This window comes from Phoenix dactylifera, chromosome 18, assembly GCF_009389715.1.
Source record: "Phoenix dactylifera cultivar Barhee BC4 chromosome 18, palm_55x_up_171113_PBpolish2nd_filt_p, whole genome shotgun sequence".
Lineage (NCBI taxonomy): Eukaryota > Viridiplantae > Streptophyta > Magnoliopsida > Arecales > Arecaceae > Phoenix > Phoenix dactylifera.
In genome coordinates this window covers 207548-221453 of record NC_052409.1, presented here as the reverse complement: position 1 = coordinate 221453, position 13906 = coordinate 207548, and the positions used below count along the sequence as shown (strand labels likewise).

Below are 13906 nucleotides of genomic sequence, written 5' to 3'. Positions count from 1 at the left end.
TATCTTCAAAGAACAAAATGAAAAAAAGAGAAAAACGAGCCAAGTATTCCTTTTAACCTCGCACGGAGCAAGATCCGGTGCCATTGTTTTTCATCCTCTTCACGCATCTATGGTTTCCTAAAGGGACAGGAAGCAGGACAGAGCCTTCCAAAAGGTCAGGCGCCATTTAGAGTAGGGTGATGAAGGGCTGTGGGATGAGGTTGTTGGGTTGGATTGCGATTCTAATCTCATGTCGCTGGTTTGGCCATCATAAAGTATCTAAGAATGTCATATTCCACGCCCCGCCAGAACCCTAGTTTTTCGGCCTGGCTCGTACTGACAGCATTTAAGCCTAACAAACAGGTTGCCAGTGCGAGTGCCTATATCCAAGTTGGGCTGCAAAAATTTTTCCAACTTCTCACCTTCTCATTTCCACGTTGAGCTGACATATTAAATCAAATAGGCATACGTAACACAGCTTGTATGTTGCTTCGGTCCACTGGAAACATAGTCGAGTTCATGAGTCAGCATAACAATTCAACTTGATCTCAGGCTGAGAGGCTTGAGATTTTTCTTTGGGGGGTCAAGTTCACTCCAAGTTCTATAGACAGACTATGTCGATTTTCAACTCGACCTCGTGCGATTAAAAAAGAAGAAATGATCAAAACTTCCAGGTATCATTAATTTTAGACATGCTAATTAACAAAATGTCTGCATTAATAAAACCTGGACCAAACAACATAGTATTTTGTAGCTTTTCATTTCACTAGTTTCCTGAAAAAAGTTGTGGTATTATCTGTCTGCTAGGGACAAATATGGAGGATGGTAACTTAAGGGGGCATCTGGTCAGCCCTTGTTGGAAGCTTTCATGGAAAAGAGAGACAACCACGGGTCAGTTGAAAAGGTTTTAAAAAAGAAAAGAAAAGAAAAGAAAAGAAAGAAAAAAGAAAGATGGGCTTTTGCAGTCCTGCACATCTACCTCAGAGATAAGGTTGAGATGGAAAAGGGTTGGTAGACACGTTGATCAGGACAAACCCTCTCTACCATAAAAAGAGAGAGACAAGACCAGTTGAAGGTAAGTAGTGATGGGTCCAAACTCATAATATCTTTCAGAGGTGGGTGGTTGATGGATCGGCGCCGTTATCATTGTAGAAGCCAACAAATTGGCTAGTCTCTGAAAATGTAGGTTACTAAAGATGATCGTAAAACAATAGAAAGTCATTCAGATTAATATAGAATCTAAAATTTGTTCCTGGTGACTTAAGAACAGAAACTATACTATGCAGGATTGCTGTGTAAGCTTATACTCCATCGCACTTAACTTGCTCTCGGAGTACTGTGGGAATGAGGCCTATGCTAGCATCAGAGCACAGTACTCTGATATTGGACTGTTCAATGGCGGCAATTGCAGACACTTAAAAGGGGGTCGTGCAATCTGTCAATCTTCTTGTGATTAATTCCAGTAATGGATTTCATGATGAACTGATCACTTTGGGATGGTGATTATGGAAAAGGGAGATAGACATACTCAGTATGCAAAGTACCCTGATAGTGGAATATGCACAGATGATTGCAACATTGTGGGTCATGACTCAGCTTAGCATATGGGACCGACATCATCAAGCTACCTACCATTTGAAGGCAACTGATCGGGCATGACGATGAATGATGTCTGATCCCTTCGACGGAGAGACATGAGGGTGCACATGGTTTGCCGCTGGGCATCGAAAATTCCAAATGGCGCCGTTTCCTATCCGATGGGATGAGGACGACGACAATAACGACGACGACGAAGAGGACAATAGGCAACTAGGGGCCCTAACCTTGGTGCCGCCCAATTCTGACCATATGTCATGATGATCGGGGCCTACATCAATATGCCATGGAGCTGTGGCCCGGATGCTAGCAAATAAAACAAAACCCTAAACCCTAAGGAGCCATCCTCCCACTATGGCCCATGTCCCCCCCTTCACCATCTTTGATGCTACCATGTGAGGAATAGCAGCAGCGGCCAGCGGTCCCAAATCATATCACATGACAAGATCACGGTCCCTGGATAGATTAGTTATTTTCTCACAGTTACGGCTTTTATCAATTCTGAAATTAAGAAGCTCTGTCTCTCTTTTTCGGTTTAAATCTAAGACAAAAAGGAGAACGACCAAGGGAAGAAAATATGAATCCTCAATTTTGAGTTTACACTGCAGAAAATCTCATAACTGACCTTATGAATATCCAAATGCGAGCCATCAATCTTGCATTAGCTTATGCGGTGCGGTGACTACTAACAGACCTAAATCCTAGCTGTAGTTTTTGGTATAATAGCCAGTCTTTCACCAATAAAATGAAATGAAATTTCTAATTAGGAACTACCAGACTTTATGGGAAGCCGATTAGCAACCGAGTTGAGTTACAGTAGGGAAAATTGCGAACCCATTATATACCAACGAATTGTCCTATTCAGTCTTCCATTCCAATGCTCGAGTCTGATATCTGAGTTCTTTTTTATATATATATAAAATAACTTGCACGACCCGGAGCCCACAAAATTTCCATTATCCCGTGCAATTTTTTCTGCACTCTTTCGACTCTCAGGTGCTCTCACTTTGCTGCTGATCGATCGCTCTTCCATCCTCTTTCATAGGCACGAGCATTTCGCGGACAAATTCGAAAGATTGGTCGGTGGTTATAGTCACAAGACAGGACAAACTGGCTTTGGTTCTGTCCTACTTCCACTTCCTTATTTTCCTTGAAAGGCCGGCAATAGGATATGGTTATGGCCCCTCCAGAACGCATCCCCATGGCCAGCCTTCATTCCGATCATCTTGGATGGTCATCACCAACGAGCTTCAACTACTTGGTTCGAACTCGCATGCCTGTAAAAGAACCCAGGGATGAAAAAATTAGCGACAATTTTGGGTTTGCGGATTGTGTTGAGAGATGGTGGATATCGCATTGCATATCAGTAAATGTCATGCTTAATTCTTAGGAGTAAAATGTTACGCTTAATTCTTAGGCGTAAAATGTTATGTTTAATTCTTAAAAGCGTATCTTAGAGCATTGTCGCACTTTGAAACAACCTCAAGCATGCCACCTTGATGCTCATCTGGCTGCCATCTTCCTCACACGTGTGTCGCAAGCTTTATTATTGTCACCCCTCATATCCGGAGCACGATATGACCATGCCTACGTGGTGCAACCCACGATAACACGAAGCCAACATTATATTCAGCTTCCAAATTTATCTCAAACAATATAGAATAAATCCCCTTCCAATTTTATCACACATTAAATGCAACCATTATTGGTTCAAAACTTCTAAATCTAATATAAATATCAAACCCATAATTCTCAAAATTTAAAAAATTACTAAGCTACAAATTCATCATCAACTACTGAAGAACTAAAGTTCTGCTATGTAAATCGCAAAGCTTGCTGGCACAAACTCTAAGCTTGCACCATTGTTCATCCTTACCGATTATATTCGCCTGGAGAGAAAAATAAAAATAGACATTTATAAGCGACATGGCTCAGTAAGAAAATCTTTCGTATAAATTTTCGTATGTCAATACACCATTTAAAGAAAATAACAAATATTATAAAATAAATCATTTCATAGTACAATATATTAAAATAAGTCATAAAGCCAATCGATGACGAACGCCGGTGGTGATGGTAGTTGGAAAGAGAGAAAAACAATGGAAATAGGGGACATGGACAGGGGAGTCTCGCGTCGATTTTCGGTCTATTCGAAAGCTAAGGGAAGAAAGATTAGAGCTTTACCTCAGCTTCGGCAGTATCTCCGACTTAGATCTTCGGCGGGCATAAGATCGAAAAATTGTGGATTTGATGAGAGAAAAGAGGTGCAATGGCACTCGACGAAGGTGGGGGCGCTCTCTTATAGAGGAAAACTGGTTCACACATGCATGGAAGGATTTGGCCTCATTGTCTTTCCTCCTCCTGGAGGAATTGGGGAAGAAAAGAACTCTTGTTCGGAGTCCAACTTCTTCCTCTTCCAGCACGGGCCGTGTGAGCCCCTGCTCACATGGGGTTGCGGCCCAATTCATGTGCAGGCCGATCAATGGACTTGGCTCTCACAATCATGAAGTCGGTCTTGTGCTTGCTCATAGTTGGATTTAAGTTGTATGTCAACTAACTACAAAGCTCCTATGTTAAGCCGTGGTAAGATGTACAGGGATCTAGACCTTCAGCTTCGAGAGATTAAGCTTTCACGTTCCTCTGAAGGACTTCTTCGTATCTCGTGGCTTGTAGTCATGTTATTGATTAGACTTTGTTGAGTCGCCGGGAGGAAAAATAAAGCTTATCAGGGCTTACTCTCTCTCTCTCTCTCACTCTCTCTCTCTCTCTCTCTCACGAGCAGCCATTAACGCTGGCTCGGCTATTGGAGGGCCTTATATAGAGTTATATTGCTGTGTTTTTTTATGGCTTAAAGCATATGGTTATTATCATCTAAGCACTAGCAGACAAAAGCTCAGCTCGAGCTAATACCGGCCTTGCTAAGCGTATGTTCGATCTCTCCCCTTCGGAAAGGGGCGCCTGCGTCCAGTGGATTAAGAAAAGGAGATAGAAAGGGAGTAGGCGGAGAGTTGAGTGTTCTGGGGATCTCAAAACATATTCTAAGAGCAGGGTTTAGTTCCTAGAACCTAGGGGGATGGTATTTGGATTAAAATATAGGAAGGGGATTTACAGAGGAGATGGGAAATGGGCTGCGATTTTTTATATGCACAGGTATTGGAGGAATGATGGCGGGGGAGGAGAGGCAAAGCAATCAGTGGAATGGATGGCGTGGATGGAGGAGAGCATGCTCGGTCTGGCGAGAGGGGTTGGAGGTATGGGGGAATGGGGAGGGCGTGTTGAATAAAATTTACAGTTGTTTCCTCGGCATGCGGCAAGGATGCCAACCAGGGTAGGCTGGCCAAGGATAAAACCAGACGAGCTGCCTTCAAAATATTGGAGCTCTCCAATACGACCATGCGTTTTCCTTCATGATTTTATATCCTCGAGCAGCATCGGAGCGCCAGCCTCCTGCGTGTGCAAAGGCTAGCATACAAGGGTGTGGTCCCGGCCCCTCCCATTCAGGTTTCCACAATCAAGTGAAGCCGAGAAGCACACGAGCATGGGCCTAGTCTCTTGTTCTCTCACTCGCGAGGCATGCTCTGCTCCCTTGTGCTTACCAAACAAATACGCCGCAATCGACTGATTAGCGGGAAAAGCCGATCATTTCTACGTACCAAATCCAACGTTAGAAGCGGACGGATTGACGCGCGCGGGGATGCAAGTCCAAAGGTCGGCAAAGAGAAAGATTTTTTTTATTATTATTATTCATACCGAGATATATACAGCCTTAAAACGGATGACAGAGCATGTTTCGTGACTCATTCAGAACGTACAAATTGCTGAGACATGTCGGACGTGTTGCTCTCTCGGTTTGCCTCCAATCTGAATTTTTGGAACGCTTCATTCTCCTGTCCATGTTTGCCATGGCCCGTTCCATCTGCTGGCTCCTTTCGGCAGCAAAAAGTTTCTTCAATTAAACTCTATTAGCATCCATGGTTGCTTCTGCTGCGCATGGAGGCAGAATGGGAGGGCAGATTTTATGAATGTTCCAACTTTCCTGGTGCGTCCAACTCGAGTCTTTTTAAGGAAACCCAGCCGCAGTGAAATGGACGAGATCGGCAAAGAGGGAGGGGGAACACCGGCCCCCCGCTCTTTCATAACCCAGAACCGCGCCCGTCCATCGTGTGCCGTGCCCGTGGTGTCCGTGCTGGACAGCACGTGTGCTTCCTTTTATATACACCCGCGGAGGGCGCACTCGAAAGTGGCCGAGGCATTGTGGCAGTTTGTGCTGGGCCAACGTCAAAATCGTAGCGTGAGGGAGACGGGAGCCCAAGGCCAGAGGTAGCGGAGAACGGAGGTAGGAGGAATGGAGGGGGAGCAGGAAACGAGACGGTCCAAATTCAAAAGGATATGTGTTTTCTGTGGCAGTAGCCAGGGTAAGAAGAGAAGCTACCAGGATGCTGCAGTGGAGCTCGGCAAGGAATTGGTATGCTCTCGTATCACCTTCTCAGAGCCTGGTGCGTGCTTGCTTGCTTGCTCGCTCGCTTTTTCCTTTCCTTGGCCGAGTACCTTCAGCTGCTTCTTCTTGCATGGTTCTTGCTGAAGTTTTGACCTTCTGCAGTTTTGCTAGATCTAGAAACTGGAAGGCTGATGATGGAAGTTCTTGGCCATCATCCCTAGCTTTCCTTCTGCTGAATAGACTGGTAAAATTTGTGTCCAGTGCTATCTCCTGATTCATGTTCATTAGCTTCTTGCAATTGGGTCTCTCTCTCTCTCTCTCTCTCTCGTTCTGTTTACGTGGGTGTGTCTGAGAGGCAGAATAGATTGGCATATTTCGCTGCCATGAACCCGACCAGACGATTTGTCTTGAAATGTGTATATTTCCATCTTTGTGACTCAAATGGGTGCGCTATATCGTGGTTTCGGATTTTTCATCAACGCTACTGTGTTATGTTGGAACTTCTCCTATACTTGTTTCCCCCTTCCGAAACCTCATAGCTGGAATTCCCACGTATTCCTAAATGAACTGTGTAACCATCAACCTGTGGTCCATTGCATTCATGAAACCCCATTAATGAAACGCAGCAGCCAGTGAGATACATTTAGCTCGCTCTTTCTCTTATCTCTATCTCTATCGCGGAAACGTATTTAAATGCTCCGTGATTCATTCAAGAGTTCTGTTCCTCTGTTAAAGTTTTCAGATGCATGTGGCAAGATGATTTAAAAGCCAGTGCACAATAAAGCGCTTGTGAGCTACGACATGGGTGCACTAGATCGCAGAGAACAACAGAGATGTGTTATAACAATAGCATTCGTATGCCTTTTTCTTCTTCGGGTGCTGAAAGGTTTGGTTGGTTTCAGGTGTCGAGGAACATTGATCTGGTTTATGGTGGGGGTAGTGTTGGTTTGATGGGCTTGGTTTCCCAAGCCGTTCATGATGGCGGGAGGCATGTCATTGGGTAAGTCAATATCCTCGGATGTAATCCATCATCTTATGTTCTCTGGGAAGAATAAAAAAAAAAACGCACTGGTTAATGGAAGAAGTACAGTGCTGTGAAATTTCATTAGTATTTGGGTTGTTCGCTCCTCAGCAGCTCATTTTGTCATGTTGCTGTCTCCCTATGCAGGGTCATACCAAAGACTCTCATGCCCCGAGAGGTATGTCGGCTATAACTAGAAGACCTTCTTATCTTTTCTAATAAACAAGCCTTTCTGCTTTCTTAGCGGACACTAAATAAATCCTTTCAGATTAAAGAAACCTTATCATCTCTCACACAAACGCATTTCATTTTCTGCCAGTTTTGACTCCTGATACTTACTTTTGAGTTTAAAACTATCGATGAATTTTGAATGTTTTAGCTGTTCTCCCCCCGCTTTTTTTTAACCTTTTGTGTTGATTTATGATCAAGAAATATGAAGGAAATAACGTAGCCGTCTTTCTTTCTGCTACACCCATATGGAGTTTTTTAAAGGCTCTTGAGGTTTTGTCCTGATATCAGTGAGTAACTTTTTTCAGCTTCTTCCCCCTAGCAGCTGCTGAGTTTTGGCTTTATATGACAAAAACAAGAATAGATCGATTTCACTTTTCGCCTTATATTTTGGTTCAAGTCCATGACCGTTTCTTTAATCGAATTCTAAAAAAGGTTCTAGTTTGCTATTCTGAATTTTGACTGGTATATTTTTTCATCCCTTCGGAGAGGCTAGTGATTAGGTCTTTCCCTGCCCTGCAACACCTGACATTGCTTCTCTGCACAGTGTCCATTAAAAAGCCTTTTGGAAGAACTTTTTTACAGCCTTATCATCTGTGTGTGTGTGTGTGTGTGTGTTTGGGGGAGCAGTTGTGTATTTGAGACCAATCATCTTCAATGAGAATTGTTGCGGGGACAGTCTTTGGCCGGAGCCTCACACAACAGCATAGCCCATATTAAGCTAGCAGAGAAAGAGGACTGTGTTCCTCCCGAGGTATTGTCCGCTTTGGACGCTCCGGCCCGCGCATCCAGCGCAGACGGGGGGAGACCACTGCCCTCACGGTTTTGCCCTTCAAAAGGTGCCTCGAGAGGAAAGGATTTCCATCCCCCATTTAAGGCACAGAACCTTTCCGCTATTAGCCGATGTGGGACTAAATTCAAGGCCTCCCCCCCCCAGCGGAAAGGTTCTTGAGCCTCCGCAGTCCTGAGGGGTAGTCAACGGTGGGAGGAGGCGCCCCCTACCTGGCGCCCATCTGTTGCGGGGACGGCCTTTGGCCGGAGCCTCACACAACAGCATAGCCCACATTAAGCTAGCAGAGAAAGAGGACTGCGTTCCTCCCGAGGTATTGTCCGCTTTGGACGCTCCGGCCCGCGCGTCCAGCGCAGACGGGGGAAGACCACTGCCCTCACGATTTTGCCCTTCAAAAGGCGCCTCGAGAGAAAAGGATTTCCATCCCCCATTTAAGGCACAGAACCTTTCCGCTACTAGCCGATGTGGGACTAAATTTAAGGCACCTCCCCCCCCATCCCCCATTTAAGGCACAGAACCTTTCCGCTACTAGCCGATGTGGGACTAAATTTAAGGCACCCCCCATCCCCCATTTAAGGCACAGAACCTTTTCGCTACTAGCCGATGTGGGACTAAATTTAAGGCACCCCCCCCCCCCCCCCCCCCCCCCAACAGGAATATATATTATGTAAAACTTTTATGTTCTTTTTTGGTTTGCTTCCTTTTTGCAGATAACGGGAGAAACTGTAGGAGAAGTGAAGGCAGTTGCAGATATGCACCAGAGGAAGGCGGAGATGGCTAGACACTCTGATGCCTTTATGGCCTTGCCTGGTTAGTGTATAAAGCTGCGGATTTCTATATATTGACCATCACTAGAGTTCCAAGGCAAATCAATGAAGGAAAAAGACACGATCAGTACTCTCGTCTCTATCTCTATCGCTGAACACAAAACACTGTCCCTGGTTCATCAACTTCTGGCACTGAAAATTTAGAATTCCTGATGAACGCCCAACATTTTCTTTGATTGAATAAGACAGTATGATTACTTTTTTACTATGCCATACTTTTGTATACTAAATCTGCCAGAACATCTGTAGAAATTGGCATTACTGGAATCCTCGTACTTGAAGTTTTGACTATGACTAGCTTCATATCATGAGTTATCTTGAGAATTTAGAGTTACAGATCTTAGTAATTCAAATTTATGCTGCTCACAGAGAAGTATTTAGATAGCCTAATCCCATGATAATTGAAATAACTGCTGCAGAAAAAATACCTAAAAATAACTGTTAAGTTTTTCTAGTATTATTAGATTGGTGGCTCATTCTATCACAGAGCTGATTAAGATTTTAATGCAGGAGGATATGGAACTCTTGAAGAGCTGCTTGAAGTGATAACATGGGCTCAATTAGGCATTCATGATAAGCCGGTAATGACTTTTTGCTGTCATTTTAATTATTTTAAGGAGAGTTCCTTTTGTTAAGTGAGAAAAATGAGTTATGACTCAGCCTTGCTTCCTCGCCTATTAACAATAAAATGAACAAGAATACAGCATCATCTGTTTAAAGGAAAGCAATTGAGATATACTAGCTCTACAAAAGTCAGAATGAATCATCTCTTATAGCAAGAGCACTGAAAATGGTTATGAAGGGCATCAGGAAGATATAAAGACTAACTGATCTTAGACAAGGATTTGATTGACATTCCTTTTGCCCTAGTTTTGTGGTGCTTTCACCTTTGACCTTCTCTACCTCTGCTTTTTCCTGGGCATAAAGGCCTTGTTTATCCCATATCTGCAACACGAAATTGGTTAGTATGAAATTGTGCATTTGCAAATTAATTGTGCCTTCATGAGAGCAATGAATTAAAGAAAACATGAATGCATCACAAAATTTAAGTTGTTCTCATATTCTTTCAGTCACTTGTTGTGTATGAATTCATGTGGTTCAGCATTGTCACTTGATGTTCTGCGTTTTTGTAATTTAGAAACTTTTCTAGCCAACCTGAAAAAGAGTCGTATTTCTTGATGCTTTCATTGCAGATCTTGTTTGAAAGTCTCAGGACTAGTTAAGGCACCCAGTTTTTGTTGAAGTGATTTAAACTTTATGCCTCAGTCAGAACTAGTTGGTTTTTTCTACATTGTTACATGTAGACATATTTTCTTCCTGATTTTGCATTGTGAGTTATCCATGCAGACATGCACATACACATGCACGCGTGCACAAGCGCACACATATATTGCATAACCAAATATGGGATCTGAAGATATGATCAAATATGCATCTTGAGTTCTCAAGTTTAAGAACTATGTTAGTCTTTTGTGAGTATTCAAAGAGTCATTGCATCATGATTGACACAGGCATACTACCATGGGCAGCTTCCTAAATCTCTCTTAAATCTGCATGAAATCCATAGGTGGGACTGCTGAATGTGGATGGATACTACAACTCCTTGCTATCTTTCATTGACAAAGCAGTAGAGGAAGGTTTCATTAGCCCAAATGCCCGTCATATCATTGTATCTGCTCCAACAGCAAAGGAATTGGTGAAGAAGTTAGAGGTGATGCATATGACTCATATTATGCAATTCTGTGTTATGTGTTTGAATAGACTGTCATACATTTGTTGCATTTTTTTGCTTTGCAAATGATATGGAAGTTCCTTGTTAATCTCTGCTAACAAAATTTGGACATGATGCAAAATTACGTATGTCCTCTCTGCAGGTGAAAATTCATGAAATCCCTAGAATCATGAAAAATGAATAATTCTACTTCAAACAAAACTTACTTTGTAATTGTTAAAATATTTGTAGAAGAGAAAAATAAAAGAAAAAGACAGCCAAAAAAGGTGTTATTTCTCTGTTCTATGACATTCAGTACATCTCATAGGTTATATATACTCGTCTACAGACTCCATATAAGTAAAATAATATAGATTGAGAGGAATCTCTAATTTATCTTTTCGGGGAAGGGACAATGGTGCAAAGGAATGAACTTACAAAAAAATATGGAAGGATACTTGGCATGGCAAGAGATGAGAAATCTAGGTAGTTATGGGTGTAACTAAAGGTGAGATGTAAGAATTTTTTAGAACGTTAAAGCGAGGATGCAATGTGGCAATGGTAACTATGAGAGAGATTAGGTATGCAAGTGGGTGTGATTTAATTGGTGAATAGAGAAGGAGGAGAATTCTAGAAAAAGGGACTATATGTCATGAAAAGATGGTGCCAAGTGTTATGATCCTAGGCAATATGATCTTAAGATCAGAGCATATGATAACTAATGGATGACATTAGAGTGATGATATCAAAGGATTCGCTTAAGATTTTGGGAACTTGATCAAATTAAGGAAGCAATGGTAAAATGTAGCACAATTTGGACTTTATTAGTCATGATGTGGGTCCAAATCAAGTAGAGAGAATGAGGTATGCATGTCTTAGGAGAATAGTATGCATGGCATAGGTTGAGATGGTGATTATTAGGGCAAGATAGGGGCTGCAATCTTAGATGGATGGTGATTATTAGGGCAAGCTAAGGGTGCAATCTTAGATGGAAAGGACAAGATCTATTGGCCCAATTAAGGAATAATCATGAAAACTCATCCAAAAATAAAAGGATGATATGGGATTTAACCATCAAGAAGGGTAGAACTTCATTGACTTGCAGCTGATGGGTGTCTGCACCAAAATTAGGACAAAATTAATGCGTAAAGAGTACACTGAAGGTGCATAAAAGGATGATATAGGATTTAACCATCAAGAAGGGTAGAACTTCATGACATTGCAGCTGATGGGTGTCTGTACCAGGATTTGAACCCAAGACCTCTCCCTTGATGAAGAGAAATGCCAGCCAAATCAGAAAAGGCTGGTTGGCGAGTCTCTCCTTTTTATTTTTTATGCATGTCTATATATTCATATATGCATATACGATACATCCGAATAACACATTCATTCACCTGCAAGTCCACATACTTCTCATTTACTCAGACATCTATAATTGCGTTCATTTACATGCACGTACGATTGCATGCACGGGCCACTAGAAATGCAAATAACTGTACAATTCAGTGGAATTTGGATAAATTAATGTGTGTGTATGTGTATATGGAGGCCTATTTGGGAACAAACGACCGTGTGGAAGCATGTCTACTGGTGATCTTTTATGGCTGTTAACAAGTTCCTAGGTCTCAAATTATAATTCTTATATTGACGAATTAAGCTTGTTCCTTCTGATAGGAGTACTTCCCTCGCCACGAAGGAGTTGCTTCCAAGCTAAACTGGGAGATGGAACGGCTAGGCTATTCCTCAAAACATGAGATTTCTAGGTAGGAAGGACAAGTATTCCGGGGCTAAGAGGCAAAAGAAATTGAACCACATATTGGCAAGTGAGAGCTTCGCATTGGAAAGGCAAGAAACTGTCTACTGCGAGAAAATGCTTCGAGATTCTCTCTCTTTTCTTTCAGTAAAATAGATAAAGCTTGACTTGCTCGTCTTTCATAGAATGTATGGTTTTTTGGTTTTCAAACAGTAAAAAAAAGACTGACTCTTGGATACATACCAAGTTTTCAAATTGGATTTGTTTTGCCAATCTCGTGTTCTTTGATTGTGCAGTCTCATTTCAAACATACCTTACTACGTACGCACAACAAGGCACTACACAATGCATTTTCGATACGAAAAGAACCTTGATGATGTTATTGCTAATATTTGCAAATAAGATTCAAAGGATTAATTGTAGAAGAACCTTGATGAATTCATTATACAAAAATTGGGATTAGAAACAGCATGCCTGGGTTCGAGGCATGTAGAATACACCATCCTAAGAATGAATTTTGCTCTTTCATGCGGGCATCTAGCATCATTGTCCCCGGGTTATAATTAACCTAGCTCAGTCAATATTCTGCTCAGCATAATCACGTGGAGGTGCGATCTGAAAGATTAACCTAGTCACCCGAGAAGACGTAGAAGGAAAAGAATAGAGAGCGGAAATAAAGAGAGAAGCTCTCTTGCAGAGGGCTCTCTTGCAGAAGTCTGATTCTTTCAATGTCATGCATGTACTTCGGGAGGCGAACGGTGCGGCGGACTGGGTCGCTTCCTTCGCAGCACATCATTCTAGAGCCGTCACATAGGAGGTATTAGAGAATGTGCTATTGGTACTAGAGCATATTTTGTACCGTGACTATTTCAGGCATACTTATGGCCGTATGTAGTGAGACGCCGATATAAAAAAATAAATAAATAAATAAATAAAAGAGAAAAAAAAACTAATAGCTAATCTATATCGAGAGCCTACAAATGAACCCGGTAACCCCCGAACAGGCCCATAAAGGCCTCAGCATTTAGCCCATTAATGGCTTGTCAGTTTCAAGCCATTAAAAGCCTGCCGACAGGTTAGTAACTGGCGAGTGCCCCATTAAAGCCTTCTAACAGCTAACCCGTCAACTTGAGATTAAACCATCATAAAAAGTAGGGGTGCAAATGGGTCGGGTCGGGTCGGATCCTAAGTGACCCCGATCCGACCCGATTTTTTGTTCGGATCCTAATTTTGGACCCAGACCCGACCCGGTTGAAAATCGGGTCGGGTTGGGTCGGGTCCGAGTCGGGTCCGGATCGGGTTCGGGTCCAAGTCGGGTCGGGTTCGGGTCCGATCGGATCCATTTTTTGTGTTTTAGAAAAAAAATTTGGGCAAATCTAATTTGGTCATATCATAATTATGAGATGCTGGGTGACCCATGACTTGCAATTGACCTCCGGGAAGAACAGATGACCCATGACTTATAACTAAGTCGGTCTACAAGCCAAATTTCATATCACACTATTTTTTATCTATATGACTGATTGGACGGAACTTGGTGTCTTCCAGCTCCCCTCTCACGAG

General features: G+C 42.5%; 1 protein-coding gene across 1 annotated transcript; it reads left to right on the top strand.

The window, feature by feature from the left end:
• The first annotated feature begins 5878 nt into the window (after positions 1-5878).
• LOC103719853 (cytokinin riboside 5'-monophosphate phosphoribohydrolase LOG3) lies at positions 5879-12523 on the top strand. The gene is made up of 7 exons (XM_008809286.4): positions 5879-6040; positions 6916-7013; positions 7182-7212; positions 8763-8862; positions 9390-9460; positions 10447-10590; positions 12265-12523. Exons 1-7 carry the CDS (start codon positions 5921-5923, stop codon positions 12355-12357), a joined length of 657 nt encoding a protein of 218 aa, XP_008807508.1. The 5' UTR covers positions 5879-5920; the 3' UTR covers positions 12358-12523.
• The last annotated feature ends 1383 nt before the right edge of the window (positions 12524-13906 follow it).

What these genes read in the sequence shown, in the direction of transcription:
- LOC103719853 (XM_008809286.4), top strand. Translation starts at nt 5,921, where the DNA reads ATGGAGGGGGAGCAGGAAACGAGACGGTCCAAATTCAAAAGGATATGT. An exon ending in GGCGGGAGGCATGTCATTGG is followed by an intron (nt 7,014 to 7,181) that starts GTAAGTCAATAT and finishes CTCCCTATGCAG; the next exon opens with GGTCATACCAAAGACTCTCA. An exon ending in TGCCTTTATGGCCTTGCCTG is followed by an intron (nt 8,863 to 9,389) that starts GTTAGTGTATAA and finishes ATTTTAATGCAG; the next exon opens with GAGGATATGGAACTCTTGAA.